Source organism: Schizosaccharomyces octosporus (assembly GCF_000150505.1).
Source record: "Schizosaccharomyces octosporus yFS286 unplaced genomic scaffold supercont6.1, whole genome shotgun sequence".
Lineage (NCBI taxonomy): Eukaryota > Fungi > Ascomycota > Schizosaccharomycetes > Schizosaccharomycetales > Schizosaccharomycetaceae > Schizosaccharomyces > Schizosaccharomyces octosporus.
In genome coordinates this window covers 2,023,426-2,049,666 of record NW_013185619.1, presented here as the reverse complement: position 1 = coordinate 2,049,666, position 26,241 = coordinate 2,023,426, and the positions used below count along the sequence as shown (strand labels likewise).

The 26,241-nt window shown below is 36.4% G+C and overlaps 15 protein-coding genes across 15 annotated transcripts; 9 read left to right on the top strand and 6 right to left on the bottom strand.

The window, feature by feature from the left end:
- Positions 1–175: 175 nt before the first annotated feature.
- Positions 176–626, top strand: SOCG_03476 (RNase P and RNase MRP subunit Pop8; the record flags this gene model as incomplete). Its single annotated transcript, XM_013161964.1, has 3 exons — positions 176–228; positions 273–431; positions 488–626. The coding sequence occupies 3 exons, from the start codon at positions 176–178 to the stop codon at positions 624–626; spliced, it is 351 nt and encodes a 116-aa protein (XP_013017418.1).
- Positions 627–754: 128 nt separating this feature from the next.
- SOCG_03475 (cleavage factor one Cft1) lies at positions 755–5,035 on the top strand (the record flags this gene model as incomplete). Its single annotated transcript, XM_013161963.1, has 1 exon — positions 755–5,035. The coding sequence occupies one exon, from the start codon at positions 755–757 to the stop codon at positions 5,033–5,035; it is 4,281 nt and encodes a 1,426-aa protein (XP_013017417.1).
- Positions 5,036–5,145: 110 nt separating this feature from the next.
- SOCG_03474 (translation termination factor Rrf1) lies at positions 5,146–7,312 on the top strand. Its single transcript, XM_013161962.1, has one exon. It carries the CDS (start codon positions 5,369–5,371, stop codon positions 6,113–6,115), a length of 747 nt encoding a protein of 248 aa, XP_013017416.1. The 5' UTR covers positions 5,146–5,368; the 3' UTR covers positions 6,116–7,312.
- SOCG_03473 (copper chaperone Atx1) lies at positions 6,576–6,929 on the bottom strand (the record flags this gene model as incomplete). The annotated part of the gene is made up of 2 exons (XM_013161961.1): positions 6,576–6,706; positions 6,854–6,929. The coding sequence occupies 2 exons, from the start codon at positions 6,927–6,929 to the stop codon at positions 6,576–6,578; spliced, it is 207 nt and encodes a 68-aa protein (XP_013017415.1).
- Positions 7,313–7,657: 345 nt separating the features above from the next.
- Positions 7,658–9,062, bottom strand: SOCG_03472 (ING family Png2; the record flags this gene model as incomplete). Its single annotated transcript, XM_013161960.1, has 4 exons — positions 8,694–9,062; positions 8,581–8,652; positions 7,963–8,530; positions 7,658–7,892 (listed from the first exon to the last, which is right to left on the bottom strand). Exons 1-4 carry the CDS (start codon positions 8,743–8,745, stop codon positions 7,658–7,660), a joined length of 927 nt encoding a protein of 308 aa, XP_013017414.1. The 5' UTR covers positions 8,746–9,062.
- SOCG_03471 (GTPase binding protein Rid1) lies at positions 8,717–11,289 on the top strand. Its single transcript, XM_013161959.1, has 4 exons — positions 8,717–10,099; positions 10,232–10,379; positions 10,443–10,975; positions 11,019–11,289. Exons 1-4 carry the CDS (start codon positions 9,681–9,683, stop codon positions 11,119–11,121), a joined length of 1,203 nt encoding a protein of 400 aa, XP_013017413.1. The 5' UTR covers positions 8,717–9,680; the 3' UTR covers positions 11,122–11,289.
- Positions 11,085–13,204, bottom strand: SOCG_03470 (lysine methyltransferase). Its single transcript, XM_013161958.1, has one exon. It carries the CDS (start codon positions 12,933–12,935, stop codon positions 11,283–11,285), a length of 1,653 nt encoding a protein of 550 aa, XP_013017412.1. The 5' UTR covers positions 12,936–13,204; the 3' UTR covers positions 11,085–11,282.
- SOCG_03469 (peptide N-glycanase) lies at positions 12,654–14,605 on the top strand. Its single transcript, XM_013161957.1, has 5 exons — positions 12,654–13,677; positions 13,726–13,902; positions 13,948–14,107; positions 14,153–14,191; positions 14,240–14,605. Exons 1-5 carry the CDS (start codon positions 13,345–13,347, stop codon positions 14,524–14,526), a joined length of 996 nt encoding a protein of 331 aa, XP_013017411.1. The 5' UTR covers positions 12,654–13,344; the 3' UTR covers positions 14,527–14,605.
- On the bottom strand, positions 13,197–17,213 carry SOCG_03468 (cleavage factor two Cft2/polyadenylation factor CPSF-73). The gene is made up of 2 exons (XM_013161956.1): positions 16,702–17,213; positions 13,197–16,645 (listed from the first exon to the last, which is right to left on the bottom strand). Exons 1-2 carry the CDS (start codon positions 17,072–17,074, stop codon positions 14,643–14,645), a joined length of 2,376 nt encoding a protein of 791 aa, XP_013017410.1. The 5' UTR covers positions 17,075–17,213; the 3' UTR covers positions 13,197–14,642.
- Positions 17,214–18,258: 1,045 nt separating this feature from the next.
- On the top strand, positions 18,259–20,369 carry SOCG_03467 (folylpolyglutamate synthase). Its single transcript, XM_013161955.1, has 3 exons — positions 18,259–18,515; positions 18,564–18,695; positions 18,958–20,369. Exons 1-3 carry the CDS (start codon positions 18,423–18,425, stop codon positions 20,269–20,271), a joined length of 1,539 nt encoding a protein of 512 aa, XP_013017409.1. The 5' UTR covers positions 18,259–18,422; the 3' UTR covers positions 20,272–20,369.
- A 308-nt stretch (positions 20,370–20,677) lies between these two features.
- SOCG_03466 (translation initiation factor eIF4E 4F complex subunit) lies at positions 20,678–23,007 on the top strand. Its single transcript, XM_013161954.1, has 3 exons — positions 20,678–21,293; positions 21,364–21,503; positions 21,561–23,007. The coding sequence occupies exons 1-3, from the start codon at positions 20,838–20,840 to the stop codon at positions 21,673–21,675; spliced, it is 711 nt and encodes a 236-aa protein (XP_013017408.1). The 5' UTR covers positions 20,678–20,837; the 3' UTR covers positions 21,676–23,007.
- SOCG_03465 (NifU-like protein) lies at positions 21,716–22,950 on the bottom strand. Its single transcript, XM_013161953.1, has one exon. The coding sequence runs from the start codon at positions 22,698–22,700 to the stop codon at positions 21,921–21,923; it is 780 nt and encodes a 259-aa protein (XP_013017407.1). The 5' UTR covers positions 22,701–22,950; the 3' UTR covers positions 21,716–21,920.
- A 7-nt stretch (positions 23,008–23,014) lies between the features above and the next one.
- On the top strand, positions 23,015–24,427 carry SOCG_03464 (Swi5 protein). Its single transcript, XM_013161952.1, has 3 exons — positions 23,015–23,205; positions 23,265–23,350; positions 23,471–24,427. The coding sequence occupies exons 1-3, from the start codon at positions 23,197–23,199 to the stop codon at positions 23,631–23,633; spliced, it is 258 nt and encodes an 85-aa protein (XP_013017406.1). The 5' UTR covers positions 23,015–23,196; the 3' UTR covers positions 23,634–24,427.
- On the bottom strand, positions 23,467–24,935 carry SOCG_03463 (kinetochore protein Mis12). The gene has a single exon (XM_013161951.1). It carries the CDS (start codon positions 24,574–24,576, stop codon positions 23,809–23,811), a length of 768 nt encoding a protein of 255 aa, XP_013017405.1. The 5' UTR covers positions 24,577–24,935; the 3' UTR covers positions 23,467–23,808.
- A 104-nt stretch (positions 24,936–25,039) lies between these two features.
- SOCG_03462 (SCF ubiquitin ligase complex subunit Skp1) lies at positions 25,040–26,154 on the top strand. The gene is made up of 3 exons (XM_013161950.1): positions 25,040–25,147; positions 25,204–25,251; positions 25,301–26,154. Exons 1-3 carry the CDS (start codon positions 25,099–25,101, stop codon positions 25,687–25,689), a joined length of 486 nt encoding a protein of 161 aa, XP_013017404.1. The 5' UTR covers positions 25,040–25,098; the 3' UTR covers positions 25,690–26,154.
- The last annotated feature ends 87 nt before the right edge of the window (positions 26,155–26,241 follow it).

The window sequence follows — 26,241 nt, the reverse complement described above, 5'->3', positions numbered from 1 at the left end:
AAATTCATTATTGTTCAATTTATTTCTTTTTATAATGACTTTATTGACTAAATTATTTTAGTAAGCTTGTATACATTCTTAAAATTGTTTTCACGGTTTCAAAATGACAACTTGAGACTTCTCACTACCATTTTCGACTTCTATTTCAGTACATTTTTGGTTTTTGGGATATACCATGGTCTTACATCAACGTTTAAAAAGTGAAAATTATTATATACTAGTGAAAATGTAAGCTTTTTCTTCGGTATCGATTCCTCTTGCTAACAAGCCAGACTCCATAATTCTTCGATGGAGACTGAATTAGATGAATTGACCTTAAGGCATTTTATTACATTAGCTCTTTCTCAATCCTTTGGAATATTTGGATCTGCCATTTCTGTGGACATACTTCACAGGAACGCGTCGCTTCTGTATCTCAGATGTCACATTAAGTAAGTTATACATGGAATGCGTTTATTCGAGTAAACTGTAAAACTAACATAAGTAGTGATTCTGAAAAACTTTTGTTGGCCCTTGGATCATACATTCGAGAGCCAGAACAAGTTCGTTTTCAGGTATTGCACGCAACAAACTTTTTGGTTGAAATTGGGCGAAACCAAGCTCAATTTACTAAATCATTACTTTAGCCATTTCTCTTGTCATTTTGATCTTGTAATCAACGTTCTGCCTATATAGCATACACAGCTCACACCCACTACCGTTATATCTCAACCCCTTCGCGTGGTCAGAACACAACATATATGTTTTGGGCTTTATGTCAACTATATTTCAAAGTTTGACGGATTCAACAGCCGTTAAAAATGCTGTTCAAGGAAAATTATCTTCACCATCTTCTAAAAATTTGATTGTTGGCAAAGTTGACTCTCTTTATGTTTTTGAAATTGAGAAAGTTCAAAAGGATGAATCTGACGCTTTTTCACAGAATGACTATTCAAATAATTTGATTGATGATAGTCAAGCCTTTATGGAGACGAATATGCATTTGATTCGTACTCACGAACATACTAGCTATGTTTTACGTCTTGTGAGCCAATTTCAAGTTTTTGGAACGGTAACTGCTCTTTCTATCTTAAAAGGAAAAGGAAATAAGGGATGTGATTTATTAGTTATGTTAACAGATTATGCTAAAATATCCATATTGGAATGGGATATGAAAACTCAGAGCCTAGTTACTACCAGCCTTCATTACTATGAAGCAGTTAAACCGACAATGCCATCTACTAATAAAACTCCTACTCAATTAATTGTTGACCCAGATTCTAACTGTTGTTTACTGAGGTTTCATACGGATATGATGGCGATCATCCCTTTCCCAAAGATTGAAGACCTTGAAATGGAGGAGGCCGCTGTAGACGACTCTAAAAATATCTGGAATTCCATTACCCCCTATAAACCCTCTTTTGTTTTAGACTCCTCTCAATTAGAATCTACAATCGCACGGATACTGGATGTTAAGTTTTTGTATGGTTATAGAGAGCCAACTTTGGCTATCTTGTACAGCCCTCAGCAAACAACCACAGTTACCCTTCCTATCCTTAAAGACAATGTTTGCTTTTCTCTCGTTACCTTGGATTTGGACCAACGGGCTAGTGCCGTGATCACCACAATACAAAATCTTCCATACGATATTTTCCAATTAGTCCCCATACCCATGCCACTTGGCGGAGCGTTATTAGTTGGTGGTAATGAATTAATCTATGTAGACTCAGCCGGACGCACTGTTGGTATAGGGGTAAATACATTTTATTCTAAGTGTACAAACTTTCCTCTTCAGGATCAATCAAACTTTAATGTTGAGCTCGAGGGTACTGTTGCAGTACCACTAGTTAACTCGAAAATTGGAAATCCGTTTGTGCTATTAATTCTAACTTCTGGTCAATTTCTCTACCTAGATTTCAGTATGGATGGAAAGACGGTAAAGGGACTCACTCTACGAAACCTAGATTTGGATATAAATGAAGACTTTCTGAGAGCTGGCGTGACTACAGCTCTGCCAATTGAAGAAAATATGATATTCTTAGGAAGCCAGGTGACGGATAGCTATTTGGTTCATTGGAATCGACACTCCAGTGTATCAAAAAATACGGAAGATAATGAGAATGATGAGCTTTACTCTAATAATGACGCTGAAATGGAAGAAATGCTCGATATTTATGAAACCAACGATCGTAACGATTTGGCTGGTAAAGTTACTTTTGAAAACGGACCTTTGAGGATGAGTATTTTTGATGTTTTGACAAACGTTGGGCCTATAACTGATTTCGCCATTGGTAAAGCTGGGTCTCTTGCATACTATCCACAAGACAACCATGGACCGCTTGAACTAGTCGGGACTAGTGGAGCCGGCGGCGCCGGTGGACTTGTTGTTTGTCGAAGAAGTATTTTCCCTCTTGTCGCTGGCGAATTTGGCTTTCAAGGTTGTGAAGCTTTATGGTCCGTAAGTCTTACTGGTAGACAGCGACGCTCTCGCAGAAGAGTACAACCATCGTACATGAATATGGAACCAGATACTTATCTGATTTTATCAAAAGCTGATGAATCTTTTATGTTTTCTGCCGGTGAAACATTTGACGAGGTTGAAAATTCGGATTTCAATAAGCATACGAGAACAATAGATGTAGGCTCCTTGATGTCGGGAATGAGAATGGTACAGATATGTCCGACAAGCATACATGTGTACGATTCTACTCTAAAAAGAACCCAGCTTTTTAATTTTGGAAAAAATCAGGTTGTGGTATCAACCAGTATTTGTGATCCTTGTATAATCGTCGTATTTTTAGGCGGTAATATTTCTCTGTATCGGATGGACTTAAGATCACAATTGCTTACGAGGACTGATTTACATAGCCAACTCCAAAGCGTGAAGACGGCTTCGTTAATTGCACCCGGAAATTCTACTATATTTTCCAACCTTTTTCGGAACCCGAATGAACATGAGCAGAGTCAAACTGTCATTGACGAATCTTCCGGAATATATGGTTCTTTGAGCGGTGATAATCAAGAAGGAAATACCCAAACCAAGAGCGTTTCTGAAGCTGATGCTAACTTGGTTACTGAAAAAAATGTAAGTAACCTTGATGAGCAGTTGTTGGAGAAACACCCAATTTTATTTGCTTTAACCGCAGAAGGTGTACTTAAAGTATTGAACCTCATAGATTTTTCCGTTTTGATGGAATGCGATGCTTTTGATTTACCACCGACTTTATCCAATGGACTCAAGTCGGAAACGACTTACTTTAATTCTGAATCTAGTCAAGAGTTGGTTGAATTAATGGTAGCTGATTTAGGTGACGATTTTAAAGAACCCCACCTGTTCCTGCGTTCGAGGATGAATGAGATAACAGTTTATAAAGCGTTCGTTTTTTACGATGAAATTACACAAAGAAATTTACTTTCATTCGCAAAAGTACCTCAAGAAGGTATGACACGAGAGTACCAAGTAGAAAACATATTACCTCGTGATGCTGGATCTACTGCTGATGGAAAGTCGACCAATTCAATCGACCATTCAAGGATGGTAGCCATTGAGAGAGTGGGAAGCCGATCAGCGGTATTTGTTACTGGACGTAAACCATTTTACATACTCAGCACTAAGCACTCAAATGCCAAGTTTTATCCGGTTATATCTGAAGTACCCATCCTTTCTATTGCACCTTTCCATTCTGAACATACACCTCACGGTTATATTTACGTAGATGAAAATTCTTTTATTCGAATTTGCAAATTTCAGGATGATTTCAATTATGATTCTCGTTGGGCATATAAAAAGGTTCCATTGGACAAACAAATTAGTGGTATTGCATATCATCCAACTAAAATGATATATGCAGTAGGTAGTTGTGTGCCCTCAGAATTTACCGTCACGGATGAGGATGGAAAAGAGCTTTATCCGCAAAATGATGATAAAGATTATTTACCTTATGCTAATACCGGCTCTTTGGATTTAATTTCTCCATTGACATGGACAGTCATTGATAGTTATGGGTTTTTGCCGTATGAAATTCCCTTGTCTGTGTCTGTAGTCAATTTGGAAGTGTCAGAAACAACAAAACTAAGGAAACCCTATGTCGCTGTTGGAACATCTATCACAAAGGGTGAAGACATTGCTGTGCGTGGTGCTACTTACCTTTTCGAAATTATTGACGTCGTCCCCCAACCAGGTCGACCAGAAACTCGGCATAAGCTAAAATTAATTACAAGGGAAGAGATTAAGGGTACTGTTGCTGTTGTTTGTGAGGTAGACGGCTATTTGTTGAGTGGGCAAGGCCAAAAAATAATTGTTCGAGCTTTGGAGGATGAAGATCATTTGGTTGGTGTGGCTTTTATAGATTTGGGTAGCTATACCGTTACAGCAAAATGTTTGCGAAATTTGCTCCTGTTTGGAGATATTCGACAAAACGTTTCATTTGTTGGCTTTTCAGAAGAACCTTATCGAATGACTCTTTTTGCTAAAGGTCAAGATGCACTCTCTGTTACGGCAGCTGATTTTCTTGTTCAAGGAGAAAATCTTTATTTTGTTGTAGCAGATACTGAGGGTGACATGAGATTGTTAGCCTATGATCCTGAAAATCCTGAATCTCATTCAGGTGAACGACTGGTTGCCAGAGGAGATTTTCATATTGGCCATATAATTACAGCAATGAAGATCGTACCAAAGAAAAAGAAGTCAAGACAAGATGATTACGACTACGATACAGGAAACGATTTCTCTTGCATTATGGTAAATGCTGATGGAGGTTTGCAGATGGTAAGTCCTGTTTCTGAAAGGGTATATCGTCGACTCAACATTATTCAAAACTACTTAGCCAATAGAGTGGATTCGGTTGGTGGATTGAATCCCAGGTCGCATCGATTGATTTCCATTACTTCGAATTTGAGCAACGCTGCTCATAGAGTATTGGATGGTACGTTAATTGAACGGTTTACTTATATGTCTGTTGCTCACAGACATGAAATGGCTCACAAGTGTGGTGTACCAATCTCTACGATTATGAACGATTTAGTAGAGCTTGATGAATCACTCAGCTACTTATAATTTTGATTCCACATGATTTTATTGTATATATTAGCAACTCTTTGAAAAAATAAAAGTCATTAAGACAAATGTTGAATGCTACTCTTAATTACTGTAATGTTCGTATAAGCTTGTAATTACTTTTTCGTAATTTATACCTAAGATGTACTTTGTTATGCTTCAATGATTAAGGTCAAAGATGGTCGAACCTACGGAAACGGTTTCGTTTCCTAAGCATGTCAAATAAAAGTGATCTAGGACTACCACTTTAAATGTGGAACGGTTTGCTTCTTACTAGGTCGGACACAACGATTTACAGGAAATTTACAAAAAAAGAAATTTAAGAAATTTGAAATGAATAATTTAACTACATTTTCACGAGCTTCTCAATGGCAAAAGCTTTCTAGCACTTTTTGGAAACAGCCAACATGTGTCCGGAATTTTCACGTAAACGATAGACTATGGAAAGAAAAAAAGAGTAAGAAAGTATCTTCTGACAAAATTAAGGATTCTGAAGTGTACAGCGATGTTTTGAAAAAGATGGAAAGTGAAATGTCTCAGGTTCATAAGAAGTTGGAAGCGGGATTTAAGGAATTGGCTTTGTCTCCAAATCAAGGAGTTTTTAATCAACTAGAAAAGCTTTCTGTTTATATTGGGTCATCTAAGAAAAATTCTAATGAGGGTCAATTACTTCGCGAGGTGGCTTCCCTTACTAAAAAAAGTGCTCAACAGCTTATTATTCACCCTTACGAAGAATCTTACATGAAGCATGTTCTTAAGTCATTGGATGAATCATCGCTCCCGATAAAGGCATCTAAGACAGATTCATCTACCATCATGGTTGTACCTCAGAAGACAACACAGGAAAGCAGACAACGGTTAGCAAAAGAATTGGAGAATCACGCTAAAAAGTCCAAAGATACAGTTTCTGTTATTAGGAATGACGTGAAAAAGGCGATTGCAAAGTACAAGAAGGACCGTACATGGACAACAGATGACTGTTACAATGCTGAAAACCACATGCAAGTAATTTACAAGAAATCTGTGTCAACACTTGATACCATTCTCAGCAACGTTTTGAAGAAAGTTTTGAATCCATAAATTCTTTAGTTAATGAAGCAGTTCTAGTCATATACAAGCTGGAAATACTAAAATTCACACAAATTTTTTACCTATTTTATACGCCTATGAAGGAAACGCTCGGACCAATAATGTGCATAATTTCTCGTGCATACAAGTACTTTATTTGGGAACATATTCTCCTCATCCTTATTGAAATTTCCTTAACGCAACTAGCTGTAATCTTTGTACGTATTCGTTTAGAAGTCATAGCTTGCAGAATGCTTTGAAACTAACCATAAGTTGTAAAACATGTAAGCTCTGATGATAAGGACAAGTTTATAATCCACATTGAGTAAAACTATAGCTGAAGGAAACCGAATAACATACGGGTCTACGAAAGGCCCAAACAGTAAAACATATTATATGTATAGAACTGTCGATATAATCTTGGTTTCTTAAGTGCGAAATATTTGCAGTTGAGACTTAGGCGATTTGTCTTTTACTCAACTGTCTTACCAGAAAGAACTTCTTTTCCAGTTTTCTTAATAGTTTGCAATACCGTATCATATGGTTTGTCAGTAGTAACATGAACTTCCTGAGCTTCCAAAGAGATTTCCTTTTCATCAACACCTATGTAAATTCATTAGCATTTATTATTTTATATACGGAACTAGTTTTTTTTTTTTTATATGATCGCATTTGGATCACGAGTAGTGCCCACAACAGTCAATTCATTTGTTGAAATCTCTGGAAAAAAAAAAAAAAAAGTAATCTTACCTAAACGGTTTAAGACTCGGTCGATGGCGTTCTTGCATCCATCGCAGGTCATCACAACATTAAATGAGTACTTCATGGTTTCTAAATGTTAGTCTTTCGAAGCTGTCAACAAACGTACCAGTGCAATTTTCAATATGAAAAAAAAGAAAAAGAAAAAGAAAAAGAAATAGGTACAACACAGGTTCTCTATAGTGCTCAATATGGACAAGATTTTAAAAGTTCCCTTTATATGTATTGTTTTGGACAAGTATTACTGGGAAGTTTCAAAGTTCTGTTTACAGGTAATGTTTCAGCACCAGGTCCAGTTATTTTGATTGTACAAGTTCCTATTTTTTTCTTTTTGACTCAAATTTTGAATTTGCATTTACTTTGAAGATGCTTGAAGTTATGTTAGACCTTGCAAAGTAATCCAGCTCTCATAAAATCAAAACGAGTTTTCGTCCATAAAAATGAACATAAATTTATTATAAATTATTAGGTCTTCAGTAAGTATAAGTCAAGCCAATCACGTACATCATTTACTTCTTAAGTTTCATTTTCTTAAATCAGCGACAAACATTCTATGATCTTTCGCATTTAAGCTTGCTAGTTTCATTACAAAGTTTAATCTCTCAGACAATGATATTATCATAACAATAAAATTCGCAAAAGAGTATGAGGCGCGAATGTGCCTTGTCCATGATTATAGTACCATAGAACGAGCCTTGCCGATGTAGGAAACCTTTATACTATAAACAACATGCGCAAATAAAGTACAAAAATATCCCATTCAATAAATAAGTCAAGTATTGAGTTGATCTTTTTTCAAGATTCAAGGTTCATGCTTTCTCGGCATTCTGTACAATACCAAATGCCTTTTGGTGGCTCTACGAGACCAACGCAAGGTAAATGAAACCATTCACGCTTACAGTTTTCATTATCACACCCAATCATCTGTCCATAGGAAACTTGTTGGCAATAACAATATAGTTGCTCGCCTTCGTTCAATTCCTCCGGTTCTAGGATATTTGGTTTCGTCGAAGGGTCGTCTGTTGTTTGTCTTTATCCACGTTAGTACTGCTGACCCTCTGCTAATGTTCACTAATTTGAAAAAAGAAATGAATACATACCTAGTTCCTCGTCGCCCGGGTCTTCGCTCGACAACAGTAACGACATTTGGTTTTGTTCTATGGAGAGGCGAGGATGATTTCCTCTGTGCAGTGGTTTTTCTCCGCTTGCTGGGAGTGTTATAAATAGCATGGTGAGAATCATTATGGTCATTTCCATGATGCGCAGAAGACCGTTCTTCAATATGCTGTCCTGGATAAGATGTATGGTGAGTTTGATGTTGATGATCCGTATGATGCTGTTGAGGTTGATTCCTTCTCGTCTCTCTCTTTCCTTCTATCCTTTGATTGTTATTAGGATGGTTAAATAAAGCTCGTCCGTCCGGATATCCTAAACGTAACTGTTGTGGAATTTCAAGCTCCACGTATTCGAAATCGGCATCTAGTCTATCAATACACTGGTTGATATTTCCCATTGCTTCTGTGGCTAGACATATTTTTGAGTCTGAAAAAGGAATCATTTCTTTGATATCATTCTCTAGCTGTAAGCAGCGATTATTTATGGGATTGCTTCCTCTTTTCCCATCACTTAAGATGGAGTCGATCCCCTCTGTTACTTTTGTTTTTAATTCTTGTTTTAATTAGCCAAATATAATCTTGTTTTCCGCTAAAGACGCGTACCTCGAGACCGGGCATCAATTTCTTTTAAATACGTAAAGTTACTGCACACTGACTCTGGAATGGAAACAATGGCTATAATTAGTAAATCAAAAATTCAAAGCTTTCTTTCTTACCATCTGTAAAATCATTTAGAGCAGCAAAAATTTCTATGCCAGTCGTTCCCATGTTGTGACAGTACGCAAGTTCTTTTGAACGAAAACATCTTCATAGAAAGACAGAAAGCTCTTGTTCAATGGTTGAAAGATGGAGAACAAATATTAGAAAAATCGAATAAATTGTTTCATTTATTTCAATTCTCTGTATACACTTATTTTTCAACCCGCATACTGTAATCTGTATTCCATGTCTATTCAGAGTTACTGCACTCTATAGTCGTTACTTGCTACTTTTCCCTCTCTTTTTACTTGAATAACTCTTTTACATTTCTCTTGGTTCTTTTTCGAATTCTTTGATGATGAGTTTATGTTGCTATACGATTTATGTTCTTTGCGAGGAAAAAACAAATGTTTATGAATGAATGACTGACTATGCGATTTCTAGAACAATATATCTTACTTTCTGATTATCGAGCTAAAATACTTTTAGTCTCACTTAATCTGCCTTCTTGGCTTTACGAGAATACAGAGAATTAATGAATCCTTTTCGTTTTAAGCGACCAAAAGTATATAGTAATCTATATGGAATCAATATCGGAGCTAGCATGAGTTATAAATTTTAATATATTAGCGTTTTTGGATATGAAAAGCATCAGAACTGAAGTAAGTCTATTCGAAGACACTTTTTTAAACGGGTTCCAAGCTAAAATGCATCTATATATTTATTTATAATACGCGAAAATATATAGAGGTTAATCTTTTTCTTTATGTTTAATTTAGGTAAACCAAAATTAATTAATCTCTCTATTGTTAGCATACCAGCCCTCTCTTACAAATGTGACAAATGAAGGCATGTGGGCTAACCTCGGTTTTTACTTAATCTTTTCTTTGACAGTTTTTAATGTTTCGGTGAATCAAACACGTTATAAGGTGTGTTAGAACCGCTCTTTTTGTTTTGTGAATTTGAAACAGAGCTCTGCACTTCTATTGATCGAGTGCTAGACAATGAATACTTTACGATCGTTTAGAAGACTTTTTGGTTCCACTTCTGAAGAATTTGATGGAAATTCAAACAATATACTATTACCTAGACAGGAATCTAGCTCATTGTCGCAAACGTCTTTCACGACTTCGGAGGAATCGAATCCTCAATGCTTTGAGAATTTAATTAAAGCTCAGGTACTTTCTTCAGAAGCTTCCAGAGGTCTATTATCCTTGAATGATAATATAAAGCTGGAAATTCTCAATAGTCTGAATGAAAGAAACAAACATAAACGGAGTCGGATATTATCGTGGAAGAAAAAGAAGACGTCGTACAGCGAACCGATTGATTTTATTTCTTATATCGTTAATACTTCAATTGATTCTATGGATGAAACTATAATACATAAGTTGGCTCTTTTACTTCGAAAAGAACAGATCTTGTAAGTTGAACAACTTAAGCCCCGTAAAGCGCGAATGAGATGTATCACTTTATTTTAAATTGTTATTTCTCTTACATGCTGGTAGCTGATTTTATTTTTCCCTTACGATTTCTGTATTACTAACTTATTTAGGTGGGTTACATGTTTTATCCATTATGGAGGATTCGGTGTTATACTCTCCATGATAGAAAAGATTTCAAGAATTGAATGGAGAGAAAACTTACATGATATCCTTTTAGATCAATTTCTTCTTTGCCTCAAAGCTATGTGCACAGTCCATGTAAGAGCCCCGACACTCGTTGTAGAGAGTTATCGATTTTTTAATACTAACGATATACCATAGTTTGGCTTAGAATGCTTATTACGGTCCTCTTATCATGTCCAGCAACTTGTCCAACTTCTGTTTTCCAAGAAGCAGCCTTCTGACTTCGCTACTCGAGAAGTCATCATTCAAATAATTAATTTATACCTTAAGGCACATACTAATAGAGAAATCGGTGCTAAAAAAGTATTTTCCTTTTTCGAAGACTCAGAAGAAGAAACTGAAGAAGTTGATTTTATAAAGGAAGCCCGCGTGAAACGACCATACAGAAGATGGATAATTGAATTAGAATATATTGCAAAGAACGTATTTTGGGTTTGGAATCATGACGGGAATATCATTGACTTGGAGTCTGATCTGAACGAATTCTATGATCCTCCACTTGGGTTTATTGAGGGCATCGAGACAGAAGCAACTAGTTACGTTGCCTCGCACATTCAACTATCTAATGATTTATTAGCTTCATTAGATAAAAAAGATCGGATGCAAAAGCGTCTTGAATTACAATTTAGTGGATTAGAGAGAATTATGGCATTGAGATTTCGAAAAAGCAGGTATGTCTTGAAGATTGTTATTCTTTTCTAACTCACTATTCAGTCAAAAGTTTCATAAAAAGCTTCATGATTCTTTACGTGAGTGGGTAAAAGCTGCTCGAGCCGACAAATGGCCTTACAAATTTGTCCAAACGGGTTCTACCTAAGATAGTCTAAGTTTTATTTATTAAGCTGTAATGATTCTATGCATACATATCTGAACGCTCCGTATACAAGTGTTCTGTACATTCCCTTTTTTTTCCAAAAAAAAAAAAAAAAAAAAATCCTTCATTTTTTAGTTTACCCCTAAATATTGATTTCGTTTTACTTAAGCATGAACAACAACAAATGTAAATCCAGAAAAATCTATAGATTCCTCATTTATTAATTGCAATGCCCATGACATATTTTCTTTATTAAAGATTTTTTTATTGCCAAAAACGTCTGGATATTTTTGAAATATCATTTCGTCAAATATTTCAAAGACTTCATCACCCTCCTCCGTGCTTGAAGCAGGATATCCTTCCTGAAGCATCTCTATCGAAAAAGGAAGTGCTTCTTGAGCAGACAAACAATATAAACACATTAAAAGCACGACATTATCCTGCTCTTCACTAGAAGCAATAGACTCGGCATCCGTCGTACCATACAGCTCCGTGATTACTTTCGAAAGGGGGGCAAAGTTGGGATGCTGGAGCAGAAAAATAGAAATGGAGTTCAGGACAAGGTATTGCAATAAATGAGGAAGTGGGTGATATACCTTCTTCAGTTCTACTTCCATGAAATTTTTTACTTGGTTTAAAGATTGCTCCAAGATTTTAATTTGGCCTTCTCTGTAAACACTAGCATATTGCTGGCGTATGTTGACTGGAGTTTTTTCCGGATTATTCTCTATAAGCAGTTGCAGACGAGAATTAATGTACATAAGCAAAATCTCAAATGACTTGATTTTGCCACGCAGACTCGAGCTATAAGAAGATAAACCAAACAAAGCTTGATGAGCCATGATACGTTTTAATTCTAATGATGAGGCACTAACCACAGTAAGACATTGCAGTACTTTCTCAAATGCGGAGAAATCTGCATCTTTTTGGAGGAAAAAGATCAAATTATTCAACTCAAAAGCGTTGTCTTGTTGCAAAACCAATGTTTTTTCCTGTCTATATGGTAAATCGGGGTGAACGGATACTCTAAGCGCAACAGTGTCAAACGCATTGTTTTTCAAACAAAATCCGTATCCTAGAAGCAATTCTTCATTTCCCTTAGGTCCGTAATTATTAAAGATCTGTTGACCTCTAGAAGTAGTGTTTTGAGAGACTAATTGAATTGACATAGTATCGCGAACATCTGTCTTCCAAAGAATTGGCTGCATAGCCTTGTGATTCAAACTATCGATCAGCGGAAGAAGAATAGGAGTTGCGTCTTCTTTACTGATACTAGAGTTAATCAAGGTTGAAGAGAAGCATCTAGATGTAAACACAGTTGCTGCCCAAATAAAAAGATCCAGCGTGAATTGGTTTTCAGAGAACGATCCCAATTTTAAGACATCTTCGTAAGCATGTCGCCAATTATGTAGTCTATCTTGTAGAGCAAACTCGATATTTGTGGCTTTTAGGAATTGTTTGTCCTCGTCATTAAAATATGTGGGAGTATCGAAACTTTTAGGAAGATATTCAATGTATGCAGCCCATTTACTATCCGAAGCTTTGAGTCTTTCCAAAGCCAAAAAGGTATACATAACGATTTCTGGTGACAATGATTTAAACTCGGCGTTTATGGACTGTAATGAGATTATAGCAGTTTCGTAAGTAATGGCATACTCAAAAGGGCAAGAGATAAGTAATTCATCTGCTTCAATATCAGTCTTGGCGGTGGCTACGAAGTTACCGTATGTAGAAAACTCATCGACGGAAGAAATGAATTCTACATTCTCATTTAGTTTGCACCCGTTTCTATGGGCTTCCGTTAATAATCTATCCATATATCTTTGTTGATGTTACGATGGCTGCAAGTATATATAAGACTTTTCGCTGCAAGATAATACGACTTCGGTTCACTTGCTTAAAATTCTACAATAAAGAATAGAAATAGCCGAACGCTGTAGCTGATTTAAGACACTTCCACTCTTCGTAGTAGTGGAGGAGAGTACGAGCTGTTTCTGATCCAAACACCGCCAAGCTTAGGAAGTTAGAAATCATTGTGCAGATTTATGACTGACTAGTGACCTTGTTGTTTCATAACAAACTAAAAGGTTATTCATTCTAAGTTGTTGGTTGTCCTACACATTTTTCAGAAATTTCTTTCTCAAACAGTTCATTTTTACTAATTTCTTTCAATTATAAGAATCAATTACTAAAGCGATTCGATAAATAAGAAACTAAACTTGCATAATGAATTTCCAAGCGATTACTGAACGATTTAAAAATATGATGCAGCAGAAAGCTAAAGGCTTGAGCAATGCATCCCAACCTCCAGAAAGTTTCCCATTCTACCATCAGATCAGGCAGTTGTCCCAAGAGCCATGGACTTATGAAGACCCGGAGTTACAAGATATGGCTATGTCTGTCTTACCGTTAGAGAAACTATTTGAAGAAGCTACAAAAAGAGAAAATGATGGCAATGGATTATGGGGTTACCAAGATTATTTAATCCAATCACTTCTTTCTTGGTTTAAACACGAATTTTTTTCTTGGGTTAATTCTCCGAAGTGTGAAAGTTGCCAGGTAATTATCACTTGCTTATATAACAGATAATTATTAACTCACTTGCAGTCTGATACACATTTAATAGGTGCTTCTAGGCCAAATGCAGAGGAAAGTTTCCAGGGATGTAACAACGTCGAAGTTTACCAATGTAATACTTGTTCTCATCAGCAGAGATTTCCTCGGTACAACAAAGTACGACCTCTTCTTCATTCAAGGAAAGGAAGATGTGGAGAATGGGCATGCGTATGTATTCATTGGCATTAAGAGAATACCATCTAACTTCATTAGTGTTTCACGTTTTTATGTCGAGCCCTGGGTTCCAGAGCTCGTTGGGTTTGGAATGCGGAAGATCATGTTTGGACTGAAGTTTATAGTTTCAAACAAAACCGATGGGTACATGTAGATTCCTGTGAAGAATCATTTGATCAGCCACTAATTTATGAGCAAGGTAATAAACCATTCATCTGGAAAATGTTGCTAACTTGCGATTTAGGATGGGGAAAGAAGATGTCATACTGCATTGGGTTCTCAAGTAAGATCAACACTCTTTTTATGACAAAGTAGGCTTACCAAATTTTAGTTGACAGTGTCCGTGATGTCTCTAGTCGTTATATCCGTAATCCAGAGAATGGTAATCCTAGAAATCGCTGTCCAGAATATGTTATTGAGCATGTCATAAGATCATTAAATGAGGAGTTTCGTTCTCCTTTAACTGCAGATGATCGGTCCAAACTTTTAGATGAAGATAAGAGAGAAAAAGAAGAATTGCTTAGCTATAGAAAGCAAGAAGATGTTACTTCTGCTTTACCAGCTCGTCAAACTGGTAGCGACGATTGGAAACGAGTAAGAGGAGAAGGTGGTAAGTGAGACTTGGAAGATAGAAACTTAATGAAAAGAAAATAAATAGGCAATGAAGCTTATATGACTTTAAGAATCCTATGAATAAATGATCAACTAGTATATAAATAACTCGCCAGCTTTTCTTAAACGATAGCCAACATTTTGTATATCATCTTTCTAACTTCAAAAAATTGGTTACTCAAACCTCCTTCAATGGTGATTTTACCGCCGCTAAGTTTTCTTACAGCTACGACCCCACCGCATAATAGAACACCTTCACCCTTAAGCTCTGCAGATATCCTTTGATCTAGAAGAGCTTTGCGTAGTTCAGCTAGTTTAGTATTTCCTACTAAAAGAGGAGCAGCACGTGGTGCTCTAGCCAAATCTGAGCGCAATGTGACCGGGTTAAGGACAGGAAGATGATCCGCCTCCTTGTCAGAATCGTTCCGCTTCGCATCCTCTTCGTTTACTTCTGAGTCTTGGGTTTCTGAATCCAAAGGCTTCTCAATCTTTGCCAACATATGGGAAACCTCACAGTTTCCTACCTTTGTCCAAATCAGATTCCGTATTAAATCATCTGAAAGCTTGAGACTAAACGCGTTGACATCTATACTAACATTTACGGCCTCCTCGTACTTCGGAAGGTAAACATCTTTAGTAAACGCACTGAGAGCACTGCATGTACGTTTCATGTCTTCCCTTTCTTCATCCGTAGCATGTATAAGCACTAACTTTCGAGGATTAACTTGGGGTATAATAGTTTTCAAAGAACGACCATCATGCAATCCTTCAATATCAATGAACTGTACTTGACAGGATATTCTAATCATTAAATCTTCGGTTACAACCTTTGAGGGAATATCTTCTTTAAAATCGTCATCATTTTGTCCATGGATTCCGTCATTAATTTCCGACCACTTCCTTTTACCTGTTGGATCCAAAGAGATATTGTCAGATGAGGAAACTTCTACTTCAAAATTATTCATGGGTTCGTTAATGGTCGCAAAATCCTCTGGTCTGACCACTTCGCCAAATTCATCAATTCTTCTTCTTTTCTCAACATAAGGGAACATTTTATACTTTGTTTGCAAATTCTGGACCGAATGATCACGAAGATTTAAATCAAAGGACTTTCCAGACAAAAACAATGCTGATCCAAGAGCCGCACCAGGAGCTTCGGGAGCCAACCCCATTTCATCGTCTTCTTCATCGGAAGAGGAAGATAAGTCTTCGTCCAAAATCGTCTTATTTCGGAGTTCCAAAGCACTATCCTCAGCGGTCCGACTTATTTTCTGTAGCTGTTCCTCTTGGTAATGTTTCAACTCCTCGCCTGCTAAAGCTTCCATGTGTTTAACCTTAACGTTGTGTTCCGCATATAATCCTACTGGGGGAGGAATGTCCATCGATTTTTTACATGCTTGTTCCCAATAGCGTATGAATTGCCTTGCTAAAGATGATTGACATCTGGACTTTTGAGTAAACAAAATTAAGTCGTTGGAATTTTGGGACATAAAATTAAGTAAAACTTGCTGAGAAAATCCACAATCCAATGTTAAGGAAGTAGCAAGAATTACTTTAGGACCAGGTCCAATACTGGAAAGTTGGGAATAATCCGTTATAGTATGTATGTTGCGAAATTCCAACAAACTCTCATCAATACCAAAATCACGAACAATGTTATCTCCCATCCATTCAATCATACTTCTTGCGTAGTCTATAGTTTTAGTAGATGTAGGAGACAAAAAGAAAATAGGAAAAGGTAAAGGAGGCTGTGTTGAAGACCAGTGGCTATCCAAAAAGCAACATAGTTCTAAAACTCTAGAAGAAGAATCTACAGGAAGTAGAACGGTACCTCCTTTATAAAGGGAAGACATAACAGATTCAATGAATGCTTCATCCCTCTTTTTGCGAGATGGGGTGGAGACCAAAGCATTATTTGCATCTGTGATTAGGGTATTGGGACGATTCAAAGCCTCTAAAATATGTCCATTCGTATACAGAGCAGTACCGTTTAAATGCTTATCTTTTGAATGATTCCAATCAACAGCATAGAGAATACTCTCCGACTCTTTGATGAGGCTCCATAAAGTACCACCTAAAGAATGACCTGCATTATAAGCGGTAACTGAGACACCGCAACAGGTTCCTAATGTTAATTCGTTAGTATTTACTATAGTAAGGGCATGTTGAGGATAAACGTACCTAATAAAGAAGTTGGTTGTGAATACCGCAAAGCAATTATACTGTCGAAAACTTGATTAACTTGTTCTTTCGTAATATCGTCAACGAAGTTACTTTTAATAGCATCCAACATGGTCATTCGGCCCATGTTAATCACAGGCAAAGTTGCATATATATGAGCATTTTTCCAATCATATCTATGATATGCGTATACCAATCCTCCTAAATGAGATAGATCTGAATGTGACAACAAAATCAAATCCGGCTGTTCTGGTACTGGAGGATGCTCCAAACTATCATCACTTCCTGGGTCAATATAAATGTGAATCCCATCCAATTCAATATGAGATGTTCCACAAAAAGATTTTGTTTCTAAGCATTGGTAGTTGAGCATGGTTTGCTCAAATCAACGCCAGATTTGATCTAAGTGAATAAATCTTGGTGGTAGCGCTAAGGGTGTGTATCTACTATAACTAAAAAGTTCGTTCTATAAATCTAGTTTTTCCTCTTTATAGTATGGTATATTAGTTTTAAATTTATGTTTTTGCGTAGACAAAATATCGAAAATTTAAAATTGGGATTCCCTAAGAAAGAAGACTGACTTTATGAGATTAACCTATGAAAGTATTTTATGAGCAATAATGAATATTTCTTTAAATAATTCACTGTAAAAGTGAAGTAATATATCCTTTTTTGGCGGGTTCTGTCGGGGTAAAAAGGAGGCAGTTGCTTCATTGAAGCCAAAAGCATTGAACCGGCGGCAAAGACCTACCGATAACTCTTTTTAGACTTCATAAAAGATTCAATTTGTCAAACAAGGATTAACTCTCGCGAAAGTACCATATGTGCCAGCACATATTTGACCCGTTTGATTTCACTAGCTTGAAAGAGTAGTTATAAAAGTCATTCTGAACAATAAGCAATCCACGTAAAGATTACTATATTTCTTATTGTAAAAAAAAAAACTCATAACTTTGATAGTTCTGCGTTTAAATAAAGCATATATCTGTTTCAAAGAACAGTATCCCCTGGGTATAAAAGCAATATGACGAGGAACAAAACTTCATATCATAGTTTTCTTCTATAGAAAGCAGTTTATTCTTTATGTTGTGCGGTATTGATCTTCAGTAAGCGCATATTTCATGGAACGCCTATTGTAACAGAAATATCCATTATAATTCAATTCAATAGCACGAAAAGGGAAACCCGTTGGTTTCATGAAACAGGTCATGGAACTCGTAATATTAACCTCATATTGCGATACGAGCGTCTGTAAGTTACCTGGTCTCTTTTGATGTACAGCGGCCACAATTACTTATGAAGACAGCTTCTGAAATGAAGGTCAATTCAAACTGGGTTCGTCTCATACATATTCATTTCTCAATATATGAGATAGCATTAGATAGAAAAATCAAAGAAAAAATTATGCGGGAAATGCTTTAACAGTGTTTTCGAAGATGACCATCATTTTCCAGATTACCACGAACAATTCTCACGTAGATAGGTCTAGTATAATGAAGGATACAAGAAAATCAGAGAAAGTGAATGTATAAACATTTTATAGCCCTCCGTTCACATCTGGAATATAGAATAACAAAACACATGATCTTCAATAGTATTGAATTTACCTTTTCATCGGTTTAAAAATCGAAAATTTTAAATCACATTTATTTTTAGTTAGTTAATCTCTTACATGTCAAATCAGTTGCAGAATCTGCATCGTGCCTTCGTTCCTCTAGGTTATGTATGCTATGCTCACTACAAGAACAGTTAGAAAATACCTAAACTTAAAGATAGGTGGGTCGAACATGAGCACGAAGCAGAGAACCTTTGAAGTAAGAACGGAAATTATCCCAGATCTGTAGTATTTGCTAACTTTTTAGGATGCTATTGAATGTCTCAACTCTTTACAGTCAAACGCGAAAGTGCTAGAGGCGCTTCGAAATAGAGGAAAAGTTCCTAATGATGACTCAATGACTCAAATGAAAGAGTATCTCAATAGGATTGGGTATCAGGTAAGCTAAGGAACATGTATCTATCAACAAAGTACAAATTCTGAATATTTGTGGACGCAATACAATGAAGACTCAAATAATCTGAAAATGAAGGCGTACAGATGACAAAAAAGTAATCTGGATATGTAACGCTGCGTTCATCTTGCCAGATAACTTTTAACAGTCTTCAAACCGTTTGAATCTTTGTTTGGAGATATGGTTTAATGGACTCTCGTTTGTTACAAATTCAAGGAGAATTAATTTTTTAACAAAGTATCAATAGACATCGGATTTGAATCGCTTAAACGTTATTCACGTTGCGGGAACGAAAGGTAAAGGATCTACTTGCGCGTTTACATCTTCTATACTCTCTAAGATTCAAAAGAAATATCCTGATATTGCTCCCAAACGTATTGGAATGTATACGTCTCCTCATTTGCGGTCAGTCTGTGAACGTATTCAGCTGGATGGAAAGCCTGTCTCCAAAGAATTATTTACCAAATATTTCTTCCAAATGTGGGATCGTCTAGAAGCTACTGCTTCTGAAGCAACCAATCCAGAGAAACCTATGTATTTCCGTTTTTTGACACTATTGGCTTGGCACGTTTTCTTTTCTGAAGGCGTAGATGCTGCTATTATTGAAGTCGGTATCGGAGGTGAATATGACTCTACCAACTTAATCGAGAAGCCCATTGTCACAGCGGTAACTAGTTTGGGATTGGATCATACCGCTTTGCTTGGCAAGTCAATTTCAGAAATCGCTTGGCAAAAAGCAGGAATTTATAAGGAGTCAGCAACTGCATTAACATGTTTGCAGGTTCCTGAAGCTCTTCCCGTCCTAGAGCAGCGAGCCAACGAACGAAAGACTAGATTAAAGATTATTAAAGCACCTTTTTTCTTAAAACCGGAAATGATTGGTCTTTCGGGGGCGCATCAGTTGGGCAATGCTGCACTTGCAATGGAAATGGTAAATGAATTTATCCATAAAACTAAACCCTCTTGCTCTATCAATTTAAATAAAGATTCTGCCGTTTTTGACGGGTTAAAGGATGTTCAGTGGCCTGGTAGATGCCAAATGGAGACTATTGACGGGATCCAATGGTGCTTCGATGGTGCGCACACACAGGAGAGTTTAGAAGCAACCGGCGTTTGGTTGGCTTCAAAGAGACAGCTATTTAAAGAAGCGGAAAAAAGGGTATTAATATTCAACCAGCAGAGCAGAGATGATCCAGTTGCTTTAATACAAGCTTTTCTAAGGGGCTATGAGTCTTTTGGGGAGGACCTTCCCTTTACGCATGCAATCTTCTCTACGAACGTTACATTTAAGGATGAAACTTATAACCCAGAATTACTGAGTGTCAATACTGTCACAGACAAACGACCCGCTTTGCACGTTCAAGAAACTTTGGCATCTTGGTGGAAAGAAAATCGAACCGGTATGAATGACGCAATAAAAATAGCTCCCACTGTCGAAGAAGCTGTTGAAATGGTACACCAGATTAACGGAGAATCAACAAATACCTTTGTCTGTGTAACTGGAAGTCTTCACCTCACCGGTGGCTTATTTGTCGTTTTGAATAAGGCTGCTTTTGAATAAGATATAGTAATACGCGCTAATTTACGAATTTACTCTAGATTTTGCTCTTTACGAATAATGTTACCTATTTGAGAAACAAGAGCTATGTTTTGCTGAGATTTTAGTTTTGGTTTTTGTCATGAATAAATCACTTATTCAATGTTACACGAGTAGCATCAAACTTTGTAGATTGTTTTGGAAATTCTTAATTGTTAAAGACAAAAGGAGGACGTATATAATTGACATGTCTTCTTCCAGATGTCGGACCTTGCTTTCTCATCCACGACATCGATGAATGTAGAATTTCAAAAACTACAAAAAAATAAAAAAAAAACAAATAATAAAAAATAAAAGAAAGAAAGCAGAATAAAATTAAAAGGTTTAAATAAAGTGGTCAACAAAAGAATTTGTTTACTACTGTAATATTGTATTTCTTTATGATTACTATAATAGCCATATGGTGGAAAAGTTATCGCTCTGACTGGCATCACCACAACAATAAGTTACACATTCCTTTTCACGAATTTGTACAATAAAAAAATAATCAGTAATACCATTACTAGATTCTTCTACTTTCTATATAGGATATGACGAGTTCTGGAGAAGGACATAATGATATTGCAGCGATGAACCAAAAGTTTGCTTCATTGGATGTGTCTGATACTCCAAAAGTGAAAACTGAAAGAGAAGGGAGACCTACTCGATTATTGGAAGGACTACAATTTGTGAACGCCGAAACAGCTTTTACACAAACGCATCCTTTTCAGCATGAATGGACTCTATGGTTTTTGAAGCCTCCTACGCAAGGTTTGGAATGGGGAGATTTATTAAAAGAGATTATATCATTTAAAACTGTAGAAGAATTTTGGGGTATATTCAAAACGATTGCGAAAGCATCCATGCTTCCTGCTAAATCAGACTATTCGTTCTTTCTCAAAGGCATACGTCCAGAATGGGAAGATCCCAACAATATGAATGGAGGAAAATGGGCTTTTCAAAGCAAGCATAAAGGATCAAACTTGGATGAGCTTTGGTTATATATGGTAAGTTGGTCGTTACGTGCTACTACGGAATATTGTTTTCTGTGATTAGTGGACTAACATAATCGCATAGGTCCTTGCAGCTCTAGGTGAAACCTTAGACCCTACCGGTAAAGAAGTCACAGGTGTTGTTTGTAACATGAGAAGGGGATTTTACAGAATTGCTGTGTGGACGCGTAATTGTAATGACAGAGAAGTTTTGGAAAAAATTGGGTATGCTTTACTTGGAAGACTGATCGTTCTTGATAAGTTGCTCTAACATATATCTAGTCTTCGTTTTAAGGAGATTTTAGGCGTTTCTGAGAAAGAAACTATAGAATATAGTGCTCACGAAGACTCTTCAAAGGCCGGCAGTATGCGCGCCAAGACCCGTATGAGTTTGTAAATGACGTGGATAGTGATGTTTGTTTCTTCCTTGAAAAATGTATTTTTGTATTTTACGAATCAAATTGTATGGGTGTGTTGTTATTCCTCAAGTTTTGTCTGGTTCAACTATGTGTTTCAGTCTCGAAATGTACATACAACAAAATGTAGAAGTTTATTCATTAGTCATAATCTATTACAATGTTTTTTGCTTTGTTATATCATTTCCAAAACCGTTGAAGGGCATACTCACAGCATATTTTTCTTTTACTTGTCCTCTTTCTGTTCGTTTTGATGAATTCGTTTTTCAAACTTTTCAAATTCTGATATCGCGACTTCTTCTTCGGGATCCAGGACCTGATTAACCTCTCGCACTTCGGGGATATAGTGATTCAACATTTGTTGAATGCCACTCTTTAAAGTCACTGCTGATGAAGAACAAGAACGACAAGCGCCACGCAATTTTAACGAAACCATGCCTGTCTCCTCATCAAACCCTCGAAATTCGACATCCCCACCGTCTTCTTGAATAGATGGACGAATACTAGTTTCAAGAAGTTCTTTGATCATAGCAACGGTTTGAGAATCCGACTCCAAAATTTGGGTATCACTAGGACCATTCAGTGGGTCACCAGCCAGAACGGACTCTCCGTTACTTAAGTGTTCCATTATGGTGCTAAAAACTTCTGGCTTTAATTGGGTCCAAGATTGAGATTCATCTTTGGAAACTGTAATGAAATCTCTACCAAAAAATATGCTTTTGACGCCAGGAATCTCGAAGAGCTTTTCAGCGAGGGGAGAGTTGTTATATTCTTGAGTTCTCATATACTCCAGAGTACCGATAGTAGGTGGAAGTATATCAAGTCCAGGCAAAAACTTAATAGCGTTTTCGTTTGGTGTCTCCTCCGACCTTATCCATATACTTCTGGATGAGGGCATTTGAAAGGCAAGAGGAAACGCATTACGTCGCGAAAGTCTTGGACCAAATTTAACTGCTTGAAATGAGCTCCTTGGGAATGATAATCGCAGGTTTTTTAAAGCAAACATGATTCTTCTTTAATTAAGTTTTAATAAACCGGTAGTTTCCTTTCCTAAATTACAAGATTCTAGTAATTGATTCTCTGCTATTTCGACAAACGCTTCCGATTGAGATCGTAATACGCACGAATTCAAGCGTTCTTCTGTTACAGAATGATACGACGGGGAATTGTTTGTTTCACCAAGTATTACAAGGCAGATCGTTCAGGTCATGGCTATTGGCAAATAAACCTTCTTTCGTATTGCCTGTGAATATAACGATCTTTAATGAGTACGTTATTAAATTTAATAATACGCTATTTTATGTGTAAGATAATTTAAGAGCATCACAGTAGATATTGCAAAACTGAACTGAGTCAATGGTGAAGGTCCCTAAATTACAGCTTGATGCGCGCGTATAACATTTGTAAAAGCAATAACAACCTTTTTCTATAGTTATCGCTGAAAACTATTTTAAACTCATTATTTATTCATCATTTCTCTTAGAAAACTCTGCTTAAATCGAATGGAGAAGGTATTATTGATGTGTTCTTTGAGTAGCATCCATGTTAATCAGATATTAACCTCTTGTAGCCTCAACTGGAAGCTCGCGTCCAATTGTTAGAACAACAAAAGCAGCAATTGGAAAAGCAATTACAAGAGGCAATGTCAAAACTGAAGTATGGCTTAGTCGAGCACATCCATATGCATGGAACGCGTTTGTGCAAATTCATGTGGAAGGATAGACGCGAATTTTATTTGTTTTTTCTTTTATTTATATGTATTTCTAACTGTTCTAGGAATCCAAACGCAAAGTACACAGTTCAAAGGCATATTGACTTGCTACACACCTACAACGAAATCCGAGATGTAGCTCTTGGAATGATTGGGAAAGTTGCTGAACAAGAAAAGTGTACAAGTGTAGAATTGTTTCAACGATTCGGTGTTGATTCTTCTGAGTAAAGATGGTCTTCTGGTTTGTGTAGATGAACATTCATGTGTGATAATGAGCTATTATTTGATGTCTTCCTTTTTTAAGTCGGATACTATTGTTTTCCTTTCTTTAGAATATTTATTAAACACTTTCCATGTCTTGCCGTATGTTATAGTATTATCCAAATTACATATATTGAACGATCTAAGTACTGTTTGAATCATCAGATGAGGATAGAAGTTTACTCATGTCTGAAACGTCTTGTGTATTTGCGATGGATTCTAATTTGATCAATTGATGTGACCAAAAATCCCGATGTTGCTCAATCGGACCAGCCAGTATTTCGTAGCGCTTTTCGAGATACATTACTCTTTCGTCTACATCGCGTGAAGGTAAAATAGGTGATGCCTGTGTAACGGAATGAAGGGAAGTCTGGAGGCCAACCAATTGATCCAACAAAAAGTCTGTTGTTTCTGGTAAAGTAATTCGTTGCTGTTTTGGGATGTTGGAAAGTAAAGAAATAGTCTCTAATTGCTTTTTTAATTGTTGCCGCCGTTCCTCACTCTTTCGTAACTGCATCCTTAAAGAGTGACGAGTTTTGAGTTTCTCAGTGAGTATATGTGCAGCATCTTCTATTTCTTGATCAAGGGAAGCATCTTTTTCCAAAGTTACTGTGTAATCTGCTGTTTGGCCTTCTAAACGAAGGTAACCCTTGAGTTCTGGAGGATAATGAAAGATATTTCTCAACACATAGATTTCAAAGCGATCATAGTATCGATCAACAACACTCTCAAATAAAATTTCAAATTTGTGTAGTCCTTCTTCTATTTCCTGTGGAGACTTTTTTGTACTCGACAAAGACGAAAATGCTCGATCAACACCATTGACAGTTTTGTATAAAAGCTGGTTGGTAATATTGATCACGTCGTCTATAAAAGAGAGAGGAGTAAATTCAAATAATTGTACCAACATCTTAAACAACTCCACTGGTATCTGTTGAAAATGAAAACTTTACAATTTATGAACTGGCTTATAAATTCGTCAAACAAAGTCTCTCGTGGATATGCTCGACTTTAAATTGTATTTTGCAAGTACTTCTTACGATTTCAATGATTTCTCCATGACACCGACAGTACTTAATAAGTTATAACCTCTAAGAGAAGCAAAAGTGCGTAAGTACGGAAGGTATGCGAATTAAGCGTAAATGTCAAACTGCTACAAAAGTACCAGCTTGTCACAAATCACAATCAAGACGAAAAACAAAATCTTACAGATGAAATAGGGAATAATTATTTCCTTTCGCGTACTACAGTGTTGCTTGTTTATTTATTAATATTTGAATGCGCAAAACATCGTAATTTCATATATGGATATTTAAAATAGCATGAAAGGTGGTTACTGAAGTAGAAGGTGGAATACCGTGGAAGTAAGTTCGCAGAAGAAAGGTTAAATGAAATTAGAATTTCTTCTAGTTACTACTCCCAAGAAAAAACAATGTCAAAAATCAAACTTATTTCATCTGACAATGAAGAATTTACTGTTGGTAGGTTCAGTAAAGTCGAAAATCAAGAAGGATCACGTTGCTAACAAGAGGATTAGATCGACCTGTTGCTGAAAAAAGCATGTTGATCAACAATATGCTGGAAGGTATGTGATTCGTAAAAAAGGATTGCTTGTATTGACCCGTTTCGTTTAGATGTTGGTGAATTGAACGTACCAATTCCTTTGCCAAACGTTTCTTCCAACGTATTAAGAAAAGTGTTAGAATGGTGTGAACATCATAAGAATGACTTGTACTCCAATACAGACGAAGAAAGTGATATTCGACTTAAAAAGTCAACCGATATCGACGAATGGGACAAGAAGTTCATGTCAGTTGACCAGGAAATGCTTTTTGAAATCATTTTGGCCAGCAATTATCTTGATATAAAGCCATTGCTTGATACTGGTTGTAAAACAGTAGCAAACATGATTCGTGGAAAAAGCCCTGAAGACATTCGTAAAACCTTCAATATTCCCAATGACTTTACTCCCGAAGAAGAGGAACAAATCCGTAAAGAAAACGAATGGGCCGAAGATAGGTAAATGGTATTTTTTTTTTATTGTTACCTCATTTACAATGACTTTTTTTACTTATTTTTATGCATCTTACCTCTTGTAAACTGCTTAAAACAGTTCACAGAATTGAGCTTCATTGCGGATTTTTTTAATCTCAAAAAGCCTTTGGAAAATGTGTAATTACTTGAGTGCATCCGACTATATTTCTACTTTTTATTTAATCTTTTCATGATACAGTTAACAATCTATTTCACTTGGATCTCGAACAAAAGGTGAACGAATAGACTCCTATTTACAACAATCTCTCTGTTGATTTCCTTAGCAGTTGCAAGTCAATTATAAGACTTGATGCGTAATATAGAGCTATTGCAAGGAGATATCAGACCATGTAAATCCTGTTTTAATGTCTGTACAAGAAACTACAACGTAATTCCCATTTAAAGAACATTTGAATGAAAAGGATTTTTGGCTTGCTCATCTGTATAAAAGTATCCTTAATGAATGATTACCTTTTTTAAAGATTCTACCTGGTTTTTTCTGTATTATTTTCATTGTATTTTGCTCTCCCGTGTTGAGTGT